This window comes from Ammospiza nelsoni, chromosome 3, assembly GCF_027579445.1.
Source record: "Ammospiza nelsoni isolate bAmmNel1 chromosome 3, bAmmNel1.pri, whole genome shotgun sequence".
Lineage (NCBI taxonomy): Eukaryota > Metazoa > Chordata > Aves > Passeriformes > Passerellidae > Ammospiza > Ammospiza nelsoni.
The window spans coordinates 70847698-70874331 of NC_080635.1; the positions used below are offsets into that span (position 1 = coordinate 70847698).

The 26634-nt window shown below is 48.0% G+C and overlaps 1 protein-coding gene across 2 annotated transcripts in view; it reads right to left on the reverse strand.

Annotated features, from left to right (window-relative positions):
* Nucleotides 1-23143: 23143 nt before the first annotated feature.
* The window catches only part of TNFRSF21 (TNF receptor superfamily member 21), a 35239-nt gene continuing 31748 nt past the window's right edge, over nt 23144-26634 (reverse strand). For both annotated transcript variants that reach the window (XM_059468058.1, XM_059468059.1), the window contains exons 6-7: nt 25462-25681; nt 23144-24591 (exon numbers count right to left, since the gene is read on the reverse strand). In XM_059468058.1, the coding sequence (XP_059324041.1) occupies nt 24362-24591; nt 25462-25681 (450 nt within the window). In that variant the 3' untranslated portion in view covers nt 23144-24361. The remainder of the gene's footprint in view (nt 24592-25461; nt 25682-26634) is intronic.

Here is a 26634-nt window from a genome sequence, read left to right on the forward strand (position 1 = left end):
CAGCTGACATTGGGCGTCGGTTTGACCTTATAACTCGTCCCAGTTAAACAGAAAGGACAGAAATATTTATTGAATTTTCTCTCACTCCACTTTTGCACCAACATAACTTCATTGGCACAAAAGTAAATCCTTCATTTACAAGGGGAGACGGAGAGGACAATTACACCTATGGACTGGTAGGTGGAGCTCCTCCTCTGGAATTCTTCCTCCTCAGTCCCACATCCCTGAACACGCTGATCCTTACAGAAGGGCTGATACCTCACAGGCTCTCTCTCAGCCCAGTTTTTGGAGTGTCCAATCTGTCTGAAGGACTGGGGAATGGAGACTGAAGATAGTTGAGACTAGAGGTGGCTGAAAGCTGGATTTTGCCTGCAGCTGAAATTCATCACATGCTGTATAACATATATCCTGCTCTGGGACCTTAAATGAGAATCTCTAATAGGGTCTCCAAGAGAAGGAAATATAAGGAAAATACTTTGAAGTAAAAAAGCCTTCTAATTATCTGATAAATGATAGTGAGATTGAAGCAGAACCTTATCCAGAGGTGTGGAGGATTTATCTCATCTTTTCCAGCTGGTTTCTAGCATGTGTAATGCTGTCAGTGCTCCATCCATAGATTTGTGGAGTTCAGGCACATTTCCACAACACTTAATTTGTGACAAACTAACATTTCTCAGCTAAAAAACATCTATGAAGAAGACTAACAAGCTCCCAGCACTGGCTTTTCTCCTTGTTCCCATCTGCACACAAGGCTGATCCAGAGCAAACCTTCTACCTTTGTCTGGGTCAGTTGCACATTTCCTGCATTTATTGTTTGCCCGCAATCCTTCCTGTTACGAAAGGGAAGCTGGCAAGATAAATTTCTTGGGACTGGTCTGCACTTGAAAGCACTGTCCCTGTCCTAACCCCAGTGAGCAACACAGAGGATACATTCTGTCCCCTGACACCCCTCAGAAGGGTTTCACGGGGTGAGGCTGTGCCGGTGGCAGCAGGTGAAGGGGATGTGGATTAGGGGGACAGGTTGGGTGGATGTGGCACATTCCCTGCTCTCTGTCCTTTCCCCAGGTCCTTTCCACAGCATCTAGCTCAGCACACTCAGAGCAGAGCCCCTCGCTGCTGCTGGGCTTTAGTCCTGCCAAGGACCACACAGCACTACCAGCCAATGGTTCTTCATCTGGGCAGCAGCAATCTGTGCACACAAGGCCACAATGCCCACTCCCAAGGCCACAATGCCCACTCCCATGGCCAAAAATCAAGGTCAGGTGGAACAGGCACCATTCCCCCCTGAGCTTGATGGGAAGAAGGCACCAGTCCCCCCTGACCTTGACGGGAAGAGCAGCTTTTGCTTCCTCCTTCTGCTCTGAAGTTTCGCATTTGGTCAGCTGCTCCAGATGGAGCACGGCCCAGCTTTCATTTCAGTTCTGCTTGGAAATTCACATCAATGCAGCTCAAAACATGGCAAACCTGACCAGCCTGAGCTGAGTGCTTCTGTTGTTTGCAGGTTGTCCAGTTTCAGCTACAAAGGATGCTCTTGGGATATCTCTGAGAGGCTTCTGATGAGCAAAGTCTGTTTGTCTTGTCTTAAATAAACAGGTGATACTCTCTGATAAGTAGACAGGATAGCAGCAGGAAGGAAAACCTGAGGTATGGGTGTCCAGCAGCATTGCTGGCTGAGCAAGAAAATAAATCTTACCCCTTTTTTTTTTTTTTTTTTTTTTTGTGGTAGGGAGAGGCAGGGAAGCCTTTCATCCAGCCTGCTTGTTTTAAAGGGAAATGTTTCCAAGAATGGAATATTTACTTAATACTAAAGTGCAGTCCTTGCCAAGCATTGAAAATGATAGGTTTAGCTGTAGTTGTCTAGCAAGAGCCTGACTACTTTTATGTTAGAACTGCTGCAGATATCCTGAGATTTTTGTACCAGCCTCAAAATTTGCCAGACAACTCCAGCCATTCTTTCTAATTGGGAGAACTAAGACCTTGGGAGCAGTAAGTTACCAACCATATTCAAAGTCCTTGGGAGATGCAGCTCTTCCAAACAGCACAATCACTGCTCAGTCCTTCCTGGACCCTTGTCTCCCAGTTTTAAGCTGAGCTTTTAGCTGGCATAAGCCTCATCAGGACTGTATGGCATGCTCCAGTCAAGCTGCCCTAGCAGGTTATCACTGCTATAAGTGAGCCTGGCTGCTCTCTCTCCCTTTGGCCTCCCCTTCCCTGGCACCCAGAGGATGCCCTGCTGAAGCAGTGGATTCAGCCATGGAACTGGCAGGCAACCTCATGGATGCTTTCTGAGCTGGTTTTTGTAGCCACAGCGGCAGGATGAGGCAAAGTGGCAGATGGAGGAACTGGGTTGAGATGCCACTGGGCAGGGACAAGAAAGGGACATGCTTAAGAGTGTGGGGAAATGATCAGTTCCATTCAACCCCCATGTGTCACACAGAGGAGAGGAAATAAAGTCTAGTGAATTTACCCACATGAATTTTCCTGTTTCACTGGTTTCTGAGGAAAATTTGTATCCTCCCATTTGAATATTATATTCAGAGAGGAATTTTGCCCAGTGCTACCAAGAAGTCCTTGTTTTATTCAGACAAGCAAGATGTTTGCACAGATACTTCTCATGGGACCTCAGGCACAGCTCCAATAACTTTCTTTAGATGTGAAGGGCAAATCCTTTTAAATTAGTTCATTCCTCCCTTTGGGAGCTGTGCAATTCCATTTTGCTCCCTGAGCAAATGAGAAAGCACTCCGTGCTGTCAGCCCAGGGGACTGCTTTGTACTGCAGATGAGTTTTCCTTCAAGAAGGACCCTCTAACTCCCTGTGCATATGGGAGGTTTTGAGGGAAGGAATGAGCACCTCATTTGTGCCAGTCTCGGAGTGATGCTTGCTCCCTGCTTCCCCAGGGCTGCTCCGTGTGCCCTGTGCCATCTGCAGTGGGCAGGCAGCAGTTCTGGATGTGCCTCCAGGTCTCATCCTGCTCCTGGGAAGATGCATGCAGCTCTTCTATTCCCAGTGTGAGCAGGAATTGGAGTTTTCCTGGTGCTCACACAAGTCCATGAGCACGTTCAGGCACAGAGGGACCCTGGGGTCAGAGAAGGTGCCTGTGGGAGTCACGTGAGCTGATTTGTGTTTATGCAGCAGCACACCTGTGCAGGGGGTCTTGTTTTCAGGGAACAAAGTCTTCATTAATTTTATGACACAGCAGCTCTTAGCAGCAAGAGCTGAAATTCTCTGTGTACTCACAGGGAGGGAGAGTTGCTCAGGCTTTAGGGCAGCCAGTGGTTAATAGGATTTAATAGGCACCCACCAGAAGTGGGCTCAGATGGGGTGGATCACTGGGAAACCACCCATCTTGAGTCACCCCAGCCAGAAAACTGGAAGAAGGAAACCAAACTGGGCACTGGTGAGCTGGCAAAGGATGAATCAGTTGATTTAACAAACAGTGGGTTTTCAAAGGAAGAAAAGGAAAATGCTAACAGGAAAACGCACAGGATACCTAATCACTTCTGCAAAGCTTGATCTTAACTGGTGGCTGTCCTTATCTCAGTGTCCCCAGGGAGGCAACAGTAAGATCAAAAGCTCTGGAAGTGGGAAGGTGGTTTTCCAGTGCCATGAGGTGTGCAGGGGATGGAGGGCAGGAGCTGCAACGGAGGAAGGGCAGACCCAGCACAGCCAAAATCTGCAGTGTCCTCCCACAGAGGGGTGTGTAGGGAAGGCAACCCCTGCAAGCAGTCACACATCAGTCACACATCAGCGAGGGGCAGCTCTGCCTCTGCTGCCCACCCTGACTCTGCAGCTGGCAGCCAGGGATGGGCTTGGTCCAGTATGTTTGTTCCAACCTTGGTATTTATGGCTGATGCAGAGCCAAAAATATGTCCAACACCCAGTCAGCTGGCTTTACTTTGAGCTACACAAATCAAATCAGCCCTTAACTGAATTCCCCTCTGTTGAGGCAAACTGGAGCTTGAGCATTGGGATTTCCTTAGATTGTTCCCTCCGGTGAAGCTTTCATGATGTTTCACTCCCGTGCCTGGCACCTCCTAAGGACCTCACACAGAGCTGTATGCAAATCAGCTTAATGAGCTGGGGATGCTCTCAGCTGGCAAGAGGGAGGAGCCATTAGTGCCGAGCATCAGGTGCCAACACCAGAGTCAAAGGCAGCGCTCTGGTCTCCTACTGCCAGCAGCTACAGTGAGACTTGGTGGATTAGACTGCTCTTTCCGCAGTCCCACCGTGCTTGCACTCCTTGCAACATGATCTGAACTGCCCTGTGTTTGAACTGCAGGGCAAGGAGCCCCAGGAGCCATGGGAAGCTCCTGCTCCTTGGGAGCTCTGTGTTCCATGTGGGTGCTGCACTCCTGACCCAGCCCCTGGTGGGGAGCACCCTGCCCCTCACTGCTCCCCCGCCAAAAGGGCTGATGCAGGTTTGAAGATGGTGGCCAGGTTCAGTCAAGAGTCCAAGTCCTCAGGCAAGTTGAGGTGATGAGGCAGGACAAGGTCAAGCTGCACAGTCAATTTGGAGGGCAGGGGCGGGGTCACAGTCACAGAATAATGAGGTTGAAGAGACCTCTAAGATCATCAAGTCCAAGCTATGCTCTAACACCTCAACTAGACTACAGCACCAAGTGCCATGTCAGGGTCAGGATCAAAGTAATCAGACTTAGAAACAGCCCAGTGGTCACCAGAGAGATCCATGGAATCATTAAGGTTGAAAAAGACCACTAAGGTCACTAAGTCCAGCCATTCACCCAGCACTGCCAGGACCACCACTAAACCACGTCCCTAAGCACCACATCCTCATGCCTTTTGAACATTTCCAGGGATGCTGATTCTACCACTTCCCTGTGCAGCCTGTTCCAGTGCTTGATCACCCTTTTCCTGCAGATTTTTTTTCCTGATATCCAATCTAAATCTCTCTTAGCATAACTTGAGGCTCTTTCCTCTTGTGCTATTGGCACAAGAGGAAACGTGTCAGGCAGGTCCAAATAATGGGATCAACTCTTGGCTGTGCCATCTCCAGTCTCACCCCAAGCCCTAGGAGCCAAACCACTCAGGTGGGCAAGCTGAGGGTGCTGCCAGTATCTAATTTCTGGGCAGCATCCCCACGACCAGATGGTGGGCTCCCCTCCCTCATCATCCTCCTCCCAAGCTTCAGGTGGTTATAGGCAAGATCTTTTCACATCTTGTCACATCTTTTCATAGTATGTGGTCACTCACCTCATACTCCTCCCCCTAAGTCATCCAAGACCCACAGGAACCTTGTGCCCTTTCTCTCTTCTCTGGGAGGTGACAAGAAGGAGCTGAGCTTCCATGTCACCACCTTTCTGTGGTGACAAAGGACAGTTTCTGGCCATTTCAGCTGCCTTGGCTGCTCCCCATCTTGGGGCCAGCCTGCCACCTCGTGTTCAAAGCTGGGGGTTTTCAGTGCGGTTTAGCACAGGGCATTGAAAGTGCCTCAGGCATTACTTAATTGATTTAGGACTCCTAAAGCCCAGAAGAGATGAAGAAAACCTTGAGAAACTTTGCTCTATGGGGCAGCCAGGATGCAACAGCAACCACCCCAATGTCCCCAGTGTTGGTTTTGGTGGCACAGCTTATTTCAGGTAGGTTCTTGCCTGAAATTAATTTCTCACAAACAAGGGTGAGCACTCCTGGATCCCCAGCAGATGTTTAAGAGTCTCCCTGCTACAGTGCAGAATTTGGGTCCATTCTTGTTGTGGCATTCCCTGCAACTGGATGTGATCTTTCTTGCCTTGAGCCTGGCCCATGATTTGCAGCGTCCATACAAAAAACCCGTGGAAGCCCTGTTGCTTTGTTTTACTGAAGCTCTCAGGGATTACTGAGGTGCTCATGGGCATCAGAGACAGAGATATGAGCTCCAGGTTCCACTTGTAGCCACCAAGTGGTGTCTGGGGGCCAGGACAGATGCTCAGGGCACCTGCCCAGCTCTAAATACCTGTGTGAGCCAAGGGCTCTAGGTCCTCACACACCTCAGGGGGTTCATCTCAAACGGGAGCCTCCTCACCTCCCACTTGGCTCCTTTTATTCCCATCACTCCTAACAAGCATTAAGTGTTCATTAGAAAGGATAGATGTTTATAGGGTGTAAGATTTTTTCCAGATTATATTTTTTATTTTCCTAAATACTCCTGAGAGTGTGACAAATCCTTTTCATAAATCCTATTAGTGGTTAATGAACCCAGAGGGACATGTGACATCATCTTGTTGAGCTCTGCTGTAGCTTTCTACAGAGATTATCTTTTATTGCTCCTGTCTTTCATAGCTTCTTTCTCATATCTCTTTTCTTTACCATCACCCTTTCTGCCCTTGGTATGCCATTTTCCTCCTGTCCCTGTTCCTTCCCAAGTAGTGGGATGTGCCATATGTGCCCCACTCATGGGACAGGCAAACAGCACAGGTGTGATGTACAGAGACTCTGCAGGATGGCAGGGTAAAATATTCACAAAAATTTGCATTTGCCCAACCCTGTTGACTCTTGCAGCTCCCAGCCAACGGGTGGTGGCATCTGAGGTAGCTGTTCCCTGCCCTTGGCAGGGAAGTTGGAACTAGATGATCTTTAAGGTCCCTTCCAACTCAAACCATTCCATGATCCCAGGAAGGCAACAGTCTTCACTCAGCTTTCACAGTGGACTTGCAGGGACAGCTGTAAAATGGTGATAGGTCAGAGACAGCTTAGAAATGGAGGAAAATATTTTTTTTGTCCTCCTGGTTTTGGGTTTAATTTCTCACATAGGCCTGATTCCTCTTCTTCTTCCACAGGCAAGGAACTTTACAGCTGAGAACTTTCCACCTGTTTGATAACAGTTATCGTTCACAGATACGCACATGACTACTAGTGGGTGATGACTGGATCAGCACTACACAGTGCATCACCGTGCCAAAAGTCAGTTTCTGGGGCTAAGTGGAGGCACCAGCTGCTTCCTGAAATGTGCTGGACATCACGTGGCAGGTCTGTGTCTGGTGTAAGCCGCAGATGTCACGCTGAGATGGTGCAATTCTGCCTCGTGAGTCACCACGGGCTGAGCAAGGCAGGGTTGAGCTGCTGTGTCTGAAGTGAGCTTCCCTTTCCTTCTCCTGACTGGGCCAGCTGGGAATTAGCCTGCAGGATCAGCTGTCTGTGTGTGCTGAGATGAGCCAAAGGAGGGCTTGACGGCGATGATTTTTCCCCATTAGCGGCAGGCTGCAGACACAGTCTGGCAGAGTGGCACCCATTGAATTCTGCCTGGGTTATTGAAGAACCTCTTGGCAGCCTGGCTGGAGGATGACTTATGGGTTTGTTTACTTGCTGGGCCTCCAACTCATGTTCAGTTCAGGCCAGGCTGAGTCAAATGTTCACATTTTGCTAATGCGGCAAGTGCACATCAGGCATGAGGAAACATGCTAGAGCTGCAGAGACCCAGCCATGTGTGTGCACTCCTTGGGTTCCCTGCTCCTGCATACCAGTGCTGCTCGGGGCAGGAGGTAAGGCCATGACAGACCCTGTTGTTGGTTTGAGCCTTGGCTGCTGACCTGCTTATCCAAGTGCAAAATGCTGTGTAAGATGATTAAATCATCTTCCAAAGAAGGCCTGGAATCCTGGCTTTTCCAGTAAACAACCAGGTAACTGTTTACTGGAACAATGTGAACCCTGGCCAAGAAACTGTGCAGAGCACTAAAAACATTGGAAATGACCCCCATTCGTCCTCATAGCAGCAAGTCCTTTAAAAAGATGAAGAACAAGCACAAGGCAAATTTCCAATTACTTTAACATGCATAAAAAATCAGCTTGTGCCTGGTCATGGCTCTGTGATCTTACAGTGGAATTGCTATTTGGTACTGACTTGCTCTTGCATCTTTATTGCTTATTTAAAATGTGCCACTGCTTGGACTGGAATTTCATAATAGCAGCACTTTAGGCTTCCACGTCTCTTGCCTCAGAAAACATCACATTAAAACTTGCTCAGCTGTACAAATCCCAGCCCTGCAGACAGAATACAAAACATCACTGGCGCCTTCCTGGGCTCCCTGCAAAGCACTGGCAAAGCTGACCCCAAATCTGCAGCAGTGATCACACCCCTGTGACTGTCCCCTCTCACCCAACTGTGACAGTGCCCTCCTGGCTTCTGCTGCAATGTGACAACCTCAGCACACACCAGATGTACCCCAGCACTGGAATGCACCTCCACTCCTCCACAAAAGTGTGTTTACCTCTGTTCTAAAACACAGCTTTAAATTATTAAGCAATTTCCTGCCTTCAGGGAATGGTGCTTCTGGCTGAGGAGGTGTTGGGCTGCACAGGTAATGCAAGAAACTGATGTTGTCCTGGTCTTGATGCTGTCTGTGGTACCCGGAACTGCTGGGGGTTTTGTGACAAGTGTCCCCTGTCCCAGCTTTGTCCCACTGCTGTGGGGTGACATGTCTTTCTCTTTTGCTAAAATCTAACTTGGCTCATGGACACAATATAATAGCCTTGAAAATAGGGAAGAATCTTCTCTCAGCTCATTCCCACAACCACTGCCACACCCAGGGAGCCAACCTGCCAAAACTGCACTCAAACCCCCTAAGATTGGAATCAGGACAGAACAACCCCAATAATGCATAGTAGGATATGGTCTTGCTTTTATATTGAGACAGAGGGAGACGCAAGTGATTTTTTTTTCTCTTGGTTTGCCTTGTAGAATGCTTTTTCCCAAGTTCAGGCCTATCCAAGCATGGGAAGAATCTCTCTTGGACATTGAAAATATCTCCTCAAGTCCTGTGGGAAGACCCAGAGTGCTGAACTCTTGGCTGTGTGGGTTCAGGTGCTGAGGGTCCAGGAAAAAGCAAAGCCTGTTGAGCTGAGCCCTGCACAGGCTTGCTGGTGTTGGCCCCAGGGAGCCAGGGTGGCTGATGTGGCCCTGGACAGTGATGAGCTCTTGGCCCAGAGCTGCCTGTGGGTGACTGAGTCACCTGTGGACCTTGTACTGGCAACAGAGCAGAGCCTCAGCCAGCTCAGAAATGGGGAGTCAAATTAGTCCCAAGGAGAAGTTAATTGCCAAACCAAGCCTGGTCTGTAGGACTGGACAGCTGGCACTGGATAAACCTTTGTGACTTCTCTGGATCAAGGACCAAGAATGTGGAAAATCCCATCTAGGTTTTCCTTATGATCCCCTCCTGTCTGGACCTTATTTTCCCACAGTCTTTGGTTTTCCCTTTGGAAAAAACTTGTGCCCTTCCCTTCAGCAGCCTTGTGGGATGGAGCTGACCCCCTGCAGAAGTGTTGAATGTTGCTGAGGTCCAGGTGGGCACCTTGTTGAGATTGGGAATGAAGGTGAGCAGGGTAAGAGGGTGCTGCTTCATGGTGTTGCACGCCTTCTCTCCCAGCCATGGGTAGTGGTGTAGAACTGTGACATTTTGGTGGAATATGGGAACTCTCTGAGCTCTTGATGTGTCCAGATCATAGGTGGGCATTTCCTTCTCACAGGAGAATGGACAGAAGGTGTCAGGAGCAAAGGGCAAAGACTTCTGAGGCTGTGGAATCCTTGGTACCCCTCACATCTGTTATGTGCTTTGTGTTATAGAATTATAGAATGGTTTAGGTTGGAAGGTTGGAAGGGACATTTAAAGGTCATTTTGTCCAAGGTCCCTGCAATAAGCAGGGACATCTTCACTAAATCAGTTTCCTCAGAGCCCTGTCCAACCTGGCCTTGAACACTTCCTGGGATGGGACATCGACAACTTTGGGCAATCTGTGCCAGTGTTCCACCATAATCATTGTAAAGCACTTCTGTCTAATTTAAATCAAACCTCTTTTAAAAACCATCCCCCTGTGTACTATTCTAACACACAGCTAAGGAGTCTGTCTTCCAATAATGCTCTGGACAAAAAGATCCTGTCCAAAAAGGTGTTTAGCAGCACCATTTCCATATAGGCTCCTACCATGTGCCAGCACCCATGGGAATTCCTGTCTCTGGTAGGAGCTAGGTGCTAGCTGTTGTTCACACATCTGCCTTCCAGCTGTTTATTTGGCAGATGTGCAGGGACCTGGGCTGGCTGGAAGAGAGCAAACACAAAATACAGGGTGTCCTGCATGGGAACAGGGTTGGAAGGGGTTGTTCTGTGTCTCTGCCTCCAGCTCACTGAATCACATCACCCGTGCCTGGCCAGCAGCCTTCACCAGGCATGTTCCTGGCACGGTGCCTCCATGCACAGTCCTCTCTTGTTCTCCTGGGACTTGTGAGGCCGAGCTATGTGCAGCTTGACAGAGGATAGAACGAGGCTGACAAGAAAACTCCATAGGAATACGAGGAGGCTATCACAGTCTTCAGGGGTGATAGTCTGGGATGAAGTCATGGCAGAAATGCACAGGGAAATAAGATAAGCAAATATGGCTAAATCAAGCCTAGTGCAAGACAAGCCTGAGCCTATATTTTCAGTGTCACTTTTTAGCCCCTTCCAGTGCCTAGAGAGGGCTTATGGAAAAGAAGGAGAGTGACTTTTTACTGGGGCAGACAGTGACAGGGCAAGGAGAGATGGTTTTAAAATAAAAGAGGAGAAATTTAGATTTATTATTAGGAAGAAATTATTTCCTGTGAGGATGGTGAGGCCCTGGCACAGACTGGTCAGAGAAGCTGTGGCTGCCCCATCCCTGGAAGCGTCCAAGGCCAGGTTGGATGAGGTTTGGAGTAACCTGGGATAGTGGAAGGTGTCCCTGCCCATGGCAGGGAGGTTGGAACATGCTGAACTTTAAGGTCCCTTCCAACCAAATTACCATTCTGTCATTCTGTTATTGCCATGAGTCTGTGCCCAGCTTTTCAGTAAAAGCACTTTGGAGTTCACCATCTCTTTGCATATCTATTCTCATGAAGGCTGCTTTTATCTCTTTAAATTTTGCATTTGATTTGCTAATGTCAGTCTCCAGAGGGCGAAAACCCTTCGGAGAGACGCTGGGAATTGTTCCAGCCAAGCTGGAGGTGATCTGCTTGCAAAACTGCAGCAGAAAGAACCGTCATAGAGAATTCCCCTCCCTAAAATCGTGGGTTGTCCGACTCATTTCTGTGACGACATCTCCAGCTCCCAAGGCTGACCACTGCTGTGGATGGGATGAGGGAAGGGGAACGTGGATTTCTGAGTCAGGGTTTCCTGGAAAGCTTTAGGGATGATGAAGACATCTGGTGCCTTCCATCATGCGGGAATTTTTTGGCTGGCTTGTCCCAAAAGGTGCTTCACAAGCCAGAAACCCCGATGCAGGAAAAGTCCCAATGCTGGTGATACAGAAGTTATTTACTTCCAAATATCCCTGCAAAGTGCTGTGGGGAAAAAGGGGATCTGCCACTTGCCAGCTTCAGAGTGGGTACAAAATCCTGCATATCAGCACATCCTGGGGCTCTAACCCTGACCCAGAGCCCAAAGCCATGGAGAAATATGTCCCAGAACACCCAGTTCTGGGACATATTAAAAGTTAGTTGAAGCAAGGGCGGGATGTTTTTAAAACAGCACACACATTGCTGCTTGTTGAAGACACCCAGTTCCTGGAAGTGCTGAGTGCTTGCTCTGAAAAAAACCCCAAAACAACCCAGATCTTTTGTGTATGTCTACAGAGAAACTGGAAAAATTAAGAACTGGTGGGAATATCATAATCTTGGACAGTGATGTTATTGTTGAAAAAAATTGTTCTAAGAGAATATGGAGATAAGGAATGAGACAGGAGCAGTTTGGGAGTGAGGAAAAGGGAAATGGTGCCGAGGAAGAAGACTGAAGAAATGGGATTGCTGGGACTCCTCAGTGTAAGGAATAATTCAGTATATACATACACACACATCAGCTATACCACTAATAAACTTGCTCTAAATAGTATAATTCAATTCTGGAGTATATTTATGGTGAGATGGGAGGTCACAAGCCACAGGCTTGCTCCAGGCATGCTGCTGGGCTATGGGAAGATGCTGCTGTCAGCAGCAGGAGCCCAGCACTGCTGCATCCATCCTGGCACCATCACTGAAACAGGCTGAGTAATTAAATAATTTACTGCTACATTTCTGTCAGATCTCATTACGCAGCACCTGAGTTATTTTTCCAGTTGAGTGATTGCCTGGATCCTACCATGGCAATGTTAAATATCCCATCCCTGATGAAAACCCTGGCAATATCCTCAGAGGGGATGTTTGGTCAGGGCTGGCATTTTCTCCTGCAGCAATAATACTGTCAGGATATAATCCTGATGTGGAAGTGGCCCTGCCTCATCCATCATCACAGCTCACCATGGGCAGAAGGGGAGAAGTTCAGAAAGGGATGCAAGGAAGATCAAACATGAGTATGTCAGGACTTACCCTCAAAAAGAGGTGGGTAGAAATGTGGTGGGGCTTATGGAACTGGGAGAAGACAGGCTGACAGCCACTGACAAATAAAAATAAATAAATAGATGGATAAGGGCATCAGCTGGGGTTGCCAGGCTCAAAACAGGCAGGTCAGCCAGCGTTTGGTACAAGGTCCGACACAGAAGCTTTGGATGGCAAAGGCTTGTCCCTGCTTTCTCCAGGGAGCCCTGCAGAGAAACAGAGGGTCACCCAGCACCCAGAGAGCCCAGGAGCTCGGCTGTCCCCAAGCCACAGACAGTCTGAGACAGGAGGGTTTGCAGAGGAAATTACATCACCTTTCATTATGCTTTTCTCAGAAATCTGCTTCTGGTGCCAGGGACAGGACCATGGGGGAGTGGGACATGGTGCAGCCTGGTACATCAGCCCTGTTCCATTCCTGCAGACCTCAGGCTGATGTAAAGTAACTGCAGCAGAGACAGCCCTGGCACAGCCTTTGCAGCTCACCTCAGCTGCACTGCCTCTTACCTTGCTTTTGTGGCACAGGTGTGGGAGGCTTGTGCCAGCACAGATGCTGTCCTGATGCCAGTGCAGTTAGAGAAACACCTGGAAACAGATTCCCCGTGTTCATCCTTCTGTGATATGACAAGATAAGGGGTCTTCCCTCTGCCTCAGCTGTCCCTTGAATGCAACAAAACCTGAACTGTTTTTTGCACAGTCCAGCATTAACAGCACAGATGGAGCAACTATACTGGCATATGCATGGCTTTTAATCAAAAGGAATAAATTATAATGGACACAGGGGCCATTTCTATGGCTAGGAGTGGCATAAATATCTCTTACAAAGAAAAAAAAAAAAAACAAAAAACCAACAACAATCAACCAAAAAAACAAACAAAAAAAAACCACCCCAAAACCAACAACCTCTCCTTCTTCCCTTGTCTGCTTTCCCATCTGAAATAATCACTCTGGCCAAAATCTTGTGCAGATCATCTGGTTTGGGCTCACAACAGAGTTTTTAAAGGCTTCATATTTTGATTTTTAATTTGCATGTATCTGACATTGGAGGGGCTAAACATGAGCACAGCAAAGCTCATGTGTTGTTTCTTTCATTGCCACTTTTCAGAGCTTTACTGTGTTTTGAAGTGGTTTGTACTGAAGAAGTGTCAAATACAGGGAGCAGAATAAGGCTGTTGTCAGTGCAAACCCACCTTCACAGCATTTCCCAAACATTTTGCCTGTGTTCTGCATTTTGTGTCAATGTTCAACATGCTCCTTTCATTTCATTTTTCTTCTTTATTTTTTTTCTCAGAATAAAAAAAAAATAAACCAGACAAGGTTTGAAGGCAGAGAAGATGCTGAGTCCTTCAGAGAGCTTTTCTAGCAAAGCTTGTCACATCCTTTTTCTGGAGCTGCTCAGCTTGACAGCCTGTGAACTCTCATTTCTTTAACCAAAGCCCTGAAAACACGATATTCTGCTTAAACTACCCTAACCTTTAAACTACTCTAACCCCTTATAGCTGTTTAAGCTGCTTAAGAGTCAGCTACTGGGTCAAATCAATTCAGACGCTGAAGTGTGGCAGAGTAGCCGAATGCTGTATACTCCCCTGGCTTTGAAATGATCTCAAAATTGAAAATTGTTCAAGTGGTAGCATTTAAATATTCATTGCTCTAAACCTAAGAAAATTTGCTTTTAAATAGGATTGAATTATGAGCCTCAAAGAGATTTGCAGCACAAAGCCCCTTTGCAGGGAGCCTGAGTAGCAGTTTTAAAGTTATTAACTTGTGCAGTTAGGAAATTCCTCCTTAAGTGGCATCCTTAACAAATGCTTCACGAAATTGCCTTCAACGATCAAAAAACACAGATGCAATTAATTTGTCTTGAGTCTTAAACCTCACTAGCATCAACAAAACGAGCTGTATTTTATCTCTCTGGCTCCCAAGCTGAGTGCAAAGCCTGGCAGTGACATAAAATCAGTACAGCTCAATGGTTTTGTGCTCGTTTCCTCAGATTCATTGCACCAGTTGTGCTGGGGATGTGCAGTTGCACACGTGGACAGGCACAAACCCAAACCTGTTGCTGGGGTGAGATGGAGTGAGCCCAGTACCAGGCACAGGGAGAGTTGTTTTGAAGTTCTGAGCACCATGAGGGCCACCCTTTGAAACTGCAGCAGCCCAGGCAGTTGTGTGCATCAATAACACAGCCCATGGGTTGGTGACAGTTTTTGGCCCTTCCTCATAGGGGTCAGGAGAGGTGACATCAGCCTGGGTGAGGAGCAGATGCCTCCATGTACAACATGATGTGATGTATTTGTGGCCAAGTGTTTTTCCAGCTAAAAGAACAGGATGTGATTTTCCCAGCTGAACAAGGGCAAGACCTTGTTGAGTCACCTCTCCAGCCTGACTGTGGAAATGAGTTAAATATCAAACTCTCCATCAGAGCCCATTAACCAGCTCCATCACTGCTGAGAGCCTCTGGGAAGCAGTGGGAAGGGATGGGGTGATGGGGGGATGTGCTGGGCATTGAGCTCCTTTGAAATGCCCAGCAAAACCCATGTGAGGCTTGATGGGACTCCCCCTGCACCATCAGTGCAGGTGCTTGGCACAGAACTTGAGCACCTACATCCCACAAGGAGATCCTGCAAGCCCCACTCAGCCCTTTCAGAGACCACAAAATCATAGAATGGTTTGGATTGGAAGGGACCTTTAAAGGTCATCTAGTTCATTCCCTTGAGCAAGATATTCAACAAGACCAGGTTGCTCAAAGTCCCACCCAACGTGGCCTTGAATGTTTTCCAGGGATGGGGTATCCACCACCTCTCTGGTCAACCTATTTCAGTGTTTTACCACTTTCATTGTAAAATGAGGGTGGTCTAAATCTTCCCTCTTTAACTTTTAAAACATTACCCTTTGTTCTGTGACAACAGGACCTTCTAAAAAGGACCACTTAACCCTCACAGACTCCAGCCTGGAACTGGTGGCCAGGCTGGTAGGGTTGGGAGTGTGTTGGGCACATGGCAGTGCTGGGCATGAGTTGGGACACAGGGACTCTCTGGCCTTGAATGAGGAATGTCAGGTGCTTTAGTGTCCCTGGCCATCCAGGTTTTCTAGAGCTGGAGGATGGGGAGTCTGCAGAGCAACTTTAATGTGGTAACATCAGCTTGCCAGATGCTCCAAAAATCAAGAAGTGCAGGAAAATAACTGCTTGCTCTGGTTAAAATATGCATTTCTTTCTATTTTCAGAAAAATGTCTCCTTTGGAAGGAAATGGTTGCACATTTAGAGATGGGAGGTGTAAGATGCCAGCATTTCAGTGCTGAAAATAACACCTTCTACTGTATACCCAGTTCTCAGGGAAAAAAGTGAATAATGATGTAGAGAATGGGTGCTGCAAACCTTAATGTCACACTGTAACCCCTTCCCTCCCTCCTGCTGGAGCTGCCAGTGGAGACCATCTGCCCTTCCTCTGAAAACCACCTGCAATTTATTGCTGCAGCATTAAAGGCTGGACTGTGAGCCCAAACATCAGCCTTGGAGCAGCAGGGTGTAAATCCATGTACTGACCATGGGACCACCACCTCTAGGGCAGCTCTTGATGGCATCCTGCTGTCACCTCCAGCCTGGGGCAGGTCTGGGAGAGCCCAGCAGCTCTCAAGCCTCACCTAGGAAATGTTAATTGTGCTGTGCTGGCTTGAGCTCCAGCTCTATAATTAACAGTGCTGCATCAGCAGGTGCTGACACTGCAGTGATGATCATGCAGCTCATTTTCCAGGAGCTGCTGGGACTCCAGACAAACGAGGGGTTATTTCAGGTGACTCACCTGTCATGGAGTGTCCCTGGGTCTGTCCATCCCCTCTGAGTGCAGGTTTGCCATGTGGTGGATTTTTATAGCAGCTAACCAATTAGTCTGATTGGGAAGCACTCCTGGAATTTGAAACATGGTCCTGTGGGTTTTGTATGGAGACCCTGGTGGATGACCTGAGAAGGGAGACGGGACCTGGCCTGGGGACAAAGCCCCAGGGCAGCACTGGGTACAGAATCACAGAATTGTCAGGGTTGGACGGGACCTCTGGGGACCAACCTGTCCAACTCCCTGCCAAGGCAGGGTCACTTGGAGCAGGAGACACGGGAATGCATCCCGGTGCCACAACCTCCCTGGGCAGCTCTGGGGCAGTGTTAGAGGTGCTGACCCTAAAGGGAGAGTTTCCTGCCTTAGGGAAGATGTTTTTACATCTTCAAACACCCAAACCCCAAACGGGAGTGTTGAGTCCCCTGTGGTTTTTGTATGTTGGGGCAAGGGTGCCAGAAGAAGTGGAGAGCTCTTTTAGGATGCACACCAGGTGCTCTATCACTGCCTCTTCCACTGATACACATCTACTAATTTAAAATCTGGCATGCCATCCTAGTTTGGTTCCTTCAGAAGGGTCTGGAATGAGACAGAACACCTGTGGGTCGGAGTGTCAAGCTCAGTCCAAGACCCACATGGCCATCCGTGGCAACAAGTCACGGCTGGCATCATTCACCCATGGGGATCGTGTACAGGAGTGCATCACCTTGGGGGTGGATGCAGGAAAACAGCCCCTTCCAGCCCTTCCCACCCCTCATCCGTCCCCTCTGAGGTCCTCAGGGATGCAGCTGCAGGACACAGAGTAGGGAAAGCGGAGCAGGACAAAGGGACTGGGAAACAAAAATAATGACTTGGTCTTTCAGTACAAGGAGCACAAAACCCAGGTTACTTTCAATTTTGCCATCAAAACAGCTTTTTTTCTCCTTAGCATGGAATTGCTCAGGTGTCCTAGGGACACACTAAGCTTCTTCCACAGTGTGTGCCCACACTTGTGAGTTCAAAGGACTCAAAGTTCTGCCAGGGACCTGCAGAATTTGGTTCTTGCCAGACCAGCTTTTATTTCCCTGCCAGATCCAGAAAATCTCACTGATTCCACTCTTTGGCTCTTCATCCCTCATGCTCATGGCACGACTGAGTAGCTGCATTTGCTGAGCAAGTGTCACCCCCAATTTGTGTCACTGCAGGAGGGAGAAGAGCCAAGGCTATTACGTGTTTATTATAATAATGTTCCTATTTCTAGGCTAACAGCAAGACCAAGGGGTATTTTGCAGAAGTCTGTGCACTTTATACCAGGCAACAAATCCTGATTCAGCCTCTTCCATAAATTATTTATCACAATCACAGAAAGTTAGAAGAGGGGAAGGCTGGATGAGTCCAGACAAGGCATTTGATGGAGGCGCAGTGAAAGCAAACCCACAGTGAGGAAGGCTCCTGATTTCAAAAGGGCAAAGCTCACAGACTCAGCATCACCAGGGCCTGGCTGCAAATGCCACCCGTGTGAGGACAATCATGGCCTTCTGAGCCTGGAGAAGAGAAGGCTCCAGGGAAATCTCGCTGTGACCTTTTGTTTTTAAAGGGAGTTTATAAAAAAGAGCGAGAGCAACTTTCTACAGGTGCAGATAATGATAGGACAAAGAGGGATGGTTTTAAAATGAAAGAGGAGAAATTTAGATTAATTATTAAGAAGTTCTTCACTGTGAGGGTGGTGAGGCCCTGGCACAGGCGGCCCCATGAGAAGCTGTGGCTGTCCCATGCCTGGAATTGTACAAGGCCAGGCTGGATGGGGCTTGGAGTAACCTGGGATAGTGGAAGCTGTCCCTGCCCATGGCAGGGGGGTGGGATGAGAGCTTTAAGGTCCCTTCCAACCCAAACCATTCTGTGTTTTTCTGATTCTACAAGATCCAAGGTTAGTGCAGAGGTGGATGTTATTTCAGCTTTTATCAGTGTGCTGATGGCATGTGGCTGTCTCCAGGCTTTGGGTGTTCCAAGGAGGACTGAGGTCCACAGCAGCAGCAGCAAAACAGGAACCTCTTAAATGCCCAGGCATGACACAAAACCCTGAGAAAACCTGACCTGAGCACAGAAGAATTAAAAACAAAAGCTAGGGAATGGGATCACAGTCTTCAAATACCTCCAGGAAGGAGCCAAGGGGCAGCCAGGGGAGGATAAATATCAAGCAGGGAAAATATTTAGTTTAGCTAAAGGACCATATTGACACTTGCGCAAAAGAGGATTATCTGTCCATAGACACATTTAATTAGAAGAAACTTCCCATGTATTCGAGCAGAAGAAAGCAGAGGTGATAGGAAAAAAAAAAAAAAAGGAGGAAAAAAAGGGAAAATAGTTTTCAAGTTTAAATGTAATATTTTAAAAGGAAATTTTTTAAGATGGCAACAGCAGGGGTAGGGGAAAGGGTTCATGTTCCATTCTTGCACCTCCTTAGGGGGTATGACTAATGGGAGGCTTAATTCATCTTTACTGTCCAGATTGTTTAATTTTTGGGGTGGTTCCCATGCCTAATTTCAGCTCAGGACAACTCACAGGCTGCCAGCCTGCTTGCAGGGCCCATCCAGGGAGCAGAGGGCAGGTGGGTGCACCCTCCCCACAGGTCAATTTGGTGGACATCTGGCCTGGAAGTTGGCAGAGCATCAGTGAATCCTCTTCCCATCACTGCCAGTCCTTGCTCCACCATCCCCCTGCCACAGAAATTATGTCCAGGTGCAGGGAAAGGTCCTTGGGAAAGGAGGAAAACGAGAAAAAACACAAATGGAGGAAAAAATTGGGGTTTCACCACTTGTGGACAGCTGTGATTTTCAGGTGTGAGTTCCCTGGCCCTGTGGAGTTGTTTTGCTCTGCAAAGTCAAATTGCTCCATGCCCCAGTTTTGTGTCTTTCTTCCATAGTGTTATGGGCATCAGGGCAGCGAGAAGGAGCATCCCTGCTTGGGGAGACAGGGCAGGCTGGGGGAAAGGCAGGAGTGAGTGGTTTTCTCTGGGAGGGACAGGGACTGAAGATAGAGGACAGGCTGCTGTCACAGCTCCGGAGCTGGACCTTCCTCCCAGCTGCACTTGCTGAGATGGGGAGAGAGGAAGACAAAAAAATCTAACCAGGGAGCCAGCATGGCCATAGATTTATTCCCAGCTCAAAAATCTCACTTAAAGGGCAAATTAATTAATGGAAAGCATGGTTTGGGAACACTGGAACATTTGGGAACATTGCCTCCATCCTTCCCCTTTTTCCTGGGGGGATGGGAGCTGTTGGGGCAGGACTTTTCTCTGAATTTCACCGTGAATTTTTTTCTGATCAGTTTTCTTATGTGGAGTTTGATCTCTGTCCTTCAAGTTTCCCCACTTGCAAAATGAAAATAACACTGCCAGTCTCAGTAGAAAGGCACCTGGAGCTCTGCTCACCAGGGAGAGTGGCAAGACAGCTTGTTATTCTTAAAATAAATTATCAGTAAGAGAAGAAGCCACAAAAAGCAATCATCAGCTTTTGAAGGACCCTGGAAGATCAATGGTTTAGTTAGTATCATTCTTGCCAAGTGTTAGCCTGGAAAACTCAGAGCTGCCAGAAACAAAGCCAGGCAGATTAATGTCCAGCCCCAGTCCCAGTTTCCTGCTGAGCCTGACAGGTCCTGGCAAAAGCTCCTGTGCCCAGAAATGTATTTTGAGACCATGCTTATAGATTTTTCCCTTCAAATTAAATCCAGATGAAGTTAATCTCATCCATATAGGGCAGAGAGCAGACAGGTGAAGCTGGTGCAGCAGCCAGGGGGTTCCCCTGAGGGAACTGGGGAGCAGGAGCAGAGACACAAGTGTGCATTGGCCAAATGGGCTTGGGGCACGGGGCAGCAACTGTGAGCTGCCAGAAACACCCACAGCTTCCACAACAGGCAGGTCCTCCATTATCCACCCAGCTCCCTCCACCCCAAAAAGTAAGGAAAATTTAATTAGAGTATCCCAAAGAAACTATAAAGCTCATGGATGCTCACACAGAGAAGCAGCAGTCGCATCCGAAATGGTGTGATAAACACCTCAGGGGGTGCCATCAGGCAGGTGCTTAATGAGTACACAAATTATAGTTCTTATTTTTCCTCCATCTTCCCATTTCCTACCAGTTGCCCTGGAAACTTCCCCCTCGAGGCACTCACAGGAGCAAAGTCCAAGAGGAGAAAAAAACAGCTGCAAACCCTTCATGGTGTAAAGTTGGTGGCTAAGTGATGTCAGAGGAGGATTTTGGTGTGAGCTGTGCCTGTACCAAGCTGCCTCCCTGCCATGCACTGCACAGCTCAGCCCTGTGACCCCCAGTGATGAGCACAGACCTCCAAAAATCCCTCAGATCTCACAATACCCCCAGATCCCACACTGAGCCTGCAGGACACCCTCAGCATCACCTCTGATGTCCCCACAAGATGTTCACACAAAGGCTGCCCGGACCATCCCTCCTGCACAAACACTGATGCAATCCAGAGATTTAGCTGATATACAAGGAGCCAGAGGGATGAATGATCTCCCAGAAAACCCAGGGTGCTTTTCCAACCGGGATGTGAGCAGCCACACCCAGAGGGTTGCAATTCATTCCCCATTAGGATAAACTCCAATTTGGCTAAGGTAAGAGGAAAGTGCACAAATTGTTCTTCTGCAGAGAGCACCTGCAATTCATGGGGTAAAAAAAAAGAAAGAAGAGAGAATTTAGAAATACAATCCCAATGCTCATTTGCTCTGGAGGAATTAAAAGGTCCTGATCAGCAGAGCCAGCCCATCCTGAGGATGCCAGGCTGTGCTGGAGGCATCTCTGGAGGGCTTTGTCCCAGCAAACACTGTAAGGGTAAATGCAATGTTCACAACTCATAGCCTAGCCCCAGAAGCAGGGCTGGGGCAGCAAACGTTTTGTGCAACCCACACCAGAAATTTCAGTCTGTGCTCTGAAGCAAGATGCCCCCAGCAGGCAGAGGAGGCTGTGCCCTCATCATGCTTCCTTGTGCCCTCTGATTTCACAGGCACTGCCACCCAGGACTGCCACCCCAGCACCCAAATTTCACCTCTCACCTACAATGCACTCTCAAGTACATTTTCAATGCAGATTTTGTAAAAAATGCACTTTTATGCATATCACATATATTTATAAAGATGTTTATATTCACACCTCCACCTTTTTAGCCAAAGATTTCACCCATGTGAGCTGCACATCACAGCTTGTGCACTGCCCACAATGCCTTGAATAAGACAAAGATGAGAACAAGGACAATCTCTGCTGCCATGCAGTTATGCCTCCAGGACATGAACCCATTGATCCCACCTGCCAGGTTTATTTTCTTAAGGCTTAAGAGAGCTGGCTCAGAGGAAGGGTGGGGGCACAGGGCTTGTGGCTCCTCGCACCACCCACACTGCCAGGAAACACCCTGCCTGTATGTGGGGCTCAGCTGCTCTCAGATATTTTTTCTCTACACGCCCCCAGAGACAGAAAATATTTATATACTATACACCTGAAAAAATACATAGTAATAAGGTAGGAAAATATGTAAATATAGAAATAGCACAATGTATTAAAATATTTTTGTAGTTTATCTAAATATATAATGTACTGATAAATGTATAATAAATATACTGTACACACATATACATATTCATGCAACAAAAAGTTGGAAATCTGAAATGACAGAGCCAGGGAAAAGGTCAATATCCAGATGCAATTAAAGAAAGGAACCATGCTGGAAGTGTGCACAGCAGAGACAAAGCCAAGGATTGCCCAAGTCCTGGCCAGTTCCACGACCTGCCCTCCAGATGAGTTAAATGCATCCCAACAACCCAGGGAACCAAATAGCTTCCTTGCGCCTCCTCAGCAGCTCCAGGCCAAGGCACCTCCACAACATGCCTGTTTTGTGGTGTCTCTTCAGCTGGCTAAATCCTCTTCCCACGACTGTTTTTCTTTTCACTTTACCTTCAAAGCCCATCAGAAAATGAGTGGCTGCCAGGAGAGGAAGTGCAGCTGCAGGGTGGGGTTGATGGTTCCTGGGAGGGTGGCATGATGGCTGTACTGCTTACACCCCATGCATTTACCTGGGAGACCACCAGAAAAGGACAATTTTTAGCTTCTCAGCTGGATTTGCTCCAAGAACCTGCCAAGGATAATTTAAAGCCAACTATTGATTGAGCCCAGAATTGCATACCTTCCCTCCCCTTACCAATTCTTGCCCAGGTGGATCAACCACCACTGGTCCCAGCATCTCTTGCCAACAGGCTGATACTGGGTTGCACCTCAGAACTGCAGGCACCGAGAGCTAAATGTTTCATTGTCACCAAGGGAAAACTCTACCCCAGAGCTCCCAATAAAGGCTCTTGCTATTTGACACTATATTTCATCTGTGCATGTGTTGAAAAGTTTTAATCGTGTACCTATGTATAGTCCTGCACCAGCATTTCCAGTGCCAGTCAGAAGGAAAATACAGCACCCTCAATAACAGAAATCACTCTGGAGCCAAGTAAACAAAATTACAGTCTTATAAACCAGAAGCATTTGTCCCATTAAGGATTCAATTTGTAGACAGAATAACAAGGGATGAGTTATTTGCCAGTGTAGACTTTAAGGACATGGGCAATGTAACAGTGACAGAAATGCTGCGACTGCAAGACCTTCGCTCGGGAGTGACTCAACACAGCAGCTGCTTCCTGGAAAATTAATACTTCAGGCTCCCCAAAATGCCCGCAAAGCCTTTGAGAGTTTGCAAAAACCAACCCTGGAAGCCCCATCAGCCACCTGATCTGTCACTGCTATGGGGATTAGCACAGGTCCCCCATCCCAGCACAGGGTGGGGACTTGCTGGGAGCTCCAGCAGCGACCATGGGGACTCAGGACAGTGCTACCAAGAGAAAGCAATCATGTTTTGGCTTCAAAGCTTCCTCCTCACGACCCCCAAACTCCAAAATCCCCCTCATGGGCACCCCAAGCAAATCCCAGCCCCAACCCAGGTGTCCCCGAGCAGAGGCAGCTGTTAAGGAGATTAACACAGAATTGTGTCAAGTAACAAACACCTAGTATTTATTAATAAATTAGTACACCAGAAGGCAATTTTTCAATTCATTCCCCTCTTCCCCCACTCCCACCCCTTCCCATGGGGCAGCTCATGCCACCCTCATACCATTATTTCTTCAAATTGAGCGTAGTACAGACTGTTCGTTACGGGAGCATAATAATTGCAAATATAATCAGACAGACTTCTTATGATGCAGCTTTTTGTCCCCCATACCCCCCACCCCCGACCTCTTTTAATAAAAAGTGAAGTGTGATTTGAAGAGACTATTGAGACCACATAAGGTCTTTGGAGAACTTATCGGCCACATCTGTATAAAAAACAAGAGACACGAGTGTAAAAGCATAGCTTGGTTTAAGTCTTACAGCATGAGGAGAGCAGGACCAGTGGTGGCCTTTGCCTCCCCACATCCAGCACCGGCTCCCTTTGGGGCCCCACCATTCCCACATGTGGCAAGGCAGTTTAACTCCTTACATTCGACTGGAGGCAAAGGATCTTTCCACTGCCTTGAAGGTTGGTGGGGCTTGACCCTTTTCCTTGTGGTTTAAGCGCTTCTGCTGTAGCGTATTAGGAGCGCGATGCGTTGTCCGGCTGAAAACCATACAATAAATAACCGTGCTAGTAAAATCTCAGCAATGGATATGAGCCAAACAAGAGTACATCAAAAAAAAGAGCTTGGGTGGGAAGCTTAGCTGCGTTAAGAGACAGTAACCAGCAACAATTGGGGTGGGATTTTTGCGTGATTTTGCCATTTACTGCCCTGAGGTGAAGGGAAGTGGTGGGAGATGGTCACTCTGAGCGACAGCTTTGACAGAGGAAGGGGATTACAGAGAAATCCCCAATTTGATGTGTTAGATTACACCAGATTGGTGGTCTTTCAGTTCATTAACTGCAGTTTTGGATTTTTTTGTTTGTTTTCTTTTTTTTTAAAGTGCATTGTCTGATCTGATTGGAATGAGAACAAGGAGAAGAGAGGCTCGGGGAGGGGGCAGAGGATGCAAAGACTCGGACTGAGCGATAGAGTTACGGTGGAGGGGTGCAACGCTGGCAAACTGCACCCCCTCCAAAAACCAAGGACACCTCAATGAAAATACTGGCCGTATATTCTACAAAAAATCCCGCCTGCGTATTGTTGGTCATCTTAACGAGTGCCAAGCTAGCTCTAGCAGATATTCGGAGAGCGTGCGGTGACCCAGTGCCTACAGTAAATCGGGAAGGTGGCTATAGACAGAGTCCAGGAGGGTCTGGCTGGCTTCCTGGCTCTTGACTCCAGCGATCTCAAATAGCCTGTCCAGCTTGTCTTCGGCCTGCGGGATCTCCTCGATCACGTGGAGCTCCTCGGGGTTGAGGATGTGCAGCATGTCGTCAAAGATGGGCTGCAGGTCGCACGGGTCCAAGCGCACCTGGCGCAGGACGGTGTCCTTCTTTTCTGTAGGAGGAAAGGGATTGGTCAAGGAACTCTCCAAGAAACCTCTGCTAACCAGGGCTTGTTCTCAGACCATCCCCTGATGGCACCTCTGGAGAGGGACATGCCACAAGGAGAACTGAGGGAAAAGGTAGAGGGTGACAAGTGATGGGGATGAAGGAAGATGGAGAAGGCAGTGCTGCTGAGACACCTCAGCCAGGATCCTGCAAGAGCAAACACAGCATTTGTAAATGCTGAATGGCCAATTCGGAAAAGTGAGGGCAGGAGAGGAGCCAAAAAGCTGAATCCCGCTCTTTCAAGTTGTTTTTGTTGGATCAGCTTTATTTTCATACCCAAGTATAAATTTGGTATATTGATTGAGCTCAGTGTTTCACCTTCATCAGAAATTAAATGCAGCAAGTTAAATGCAGTAAATTGAAGCCCCTAAAACAAAGGGGGGTGACTAATGATACTTTATGTCTGCAGCAAAGAGGACCAAGAATAAAAAAAATTTTTAAAAACCTGAAACAAGAATCAGTCTGGAAATTACATTCTCTGATTTAATCTCATGCAGAAATGCACTGGCCAACGCAAGAGCCAAAAGTCAGGAGAAACACCCCCAACACCCAGGGATGCTACAACTTCCCTAGCAGGACTTCAAAGAGTTAAAAGCCTTTAAAGATGTTTTTCTGTCTCAAATTGTTATCATCTTTGCTAACAGGATATTCTGGTCGGGAACAAGGATGTGATAAGCATATCCTGGAGAGCAAGTTTTCCCAATTATTTACTTTAATGATATTGTGTGTTGGGCAGCTCTACCACATGTGCTGACCACATGGGACACACCATGGTGTCCCTTCTGTCCTCCCACTCTGCCCTGGGCTGGTTTGCTACCTTTGGTAATAAAAGAGCCTGTCCGGCTGAGCGCAGAGGAGCCGCTGGAGGTGGAGTCGCAGCGCAGGAGAGGCTCGGCCTCGTCGACAAAGAAGCATTTCTTCTCGGAAGGAGAGGGCTCCACGGTGAGCACGGCCGCCTCGGGGGGCTTGGGGCTGGGCGTGGGTGCGGGGCTCACCGGGCTGGGGCTCACCGGCAGCACCAGCTTGTCACCTTCCAGCTTTGGGGGCAGAAACAGAGGGAAAATTAACTGGGGGGATGCTACGCAATGGGTAACACCCAAAACCACCTGCACCCCGGCTTTCAAAACACTCCAGCCCACCCTCAGCAAGGGATGACCTGCTCTGCTGGCCCACAACAGGCACAGGAGATGACCTGGGGTGGACATCAGCACTGGTATTTGGCACATCAGGCAGGAGCAGTAACACAACCCACACCCTTGGGACACCCGGTAGGAGCAACCACTGCACCAGGATGGAACGTGCAACCTCAGCAGAGCATTTTAGGTGGGCTCTCCTTCTCAGACTCAGTTTATTAAAACCTAAAGCACAGCTCTTGGAGGCAAGAGGTGATGATGCCCAAAACCTGCTCCATACCTGCTGTTTGCTAAAAGTTGGCTCCACAGCTCCAGCCAGTGCCAAGGCAGCAGGACGAGGGCTGTGAGACCCTTCAGGGATCTCCAGTACAGCACATGGCTCTGACCAGCTCCACTGACCAGCTCCATATCAAATTAATGATTTGTTTGCCCCACGTCACCCTTGTTCCCAAGAGCATCCCATTAAAGCTTGATGGAAAAGTCCATCCCATCAGACTCCAAGTTCAGAGCAAGGAAGGACAGGCAGGAGCTGGCACTGACCACAGTGTCACCTAAGTGGCTTTGCTTTTTCCTGTACTGGATGTGAGCTAAGAGCAAATGTTCAGCTGCACAGTTCTGAAGACATCAGGAGAAGCAAGCACTGCTGAGAAGTACTGCACTGGAAAGCAGCACCATTTGACAAGTGACAGGTGACAAGAGACAGGACAGGATGAAATGGCCTCAACCTGTGCCAGGGGAGATTTAGATTGAATATTAGGAAAAATTTATTCACCAAAAGAGTGGTCAGGAATTGTAATAGGCTCTCCAGGGAAGTGGTGAAATCACCATCCCTGGAAGCATTAAAAAAACATGTGGAT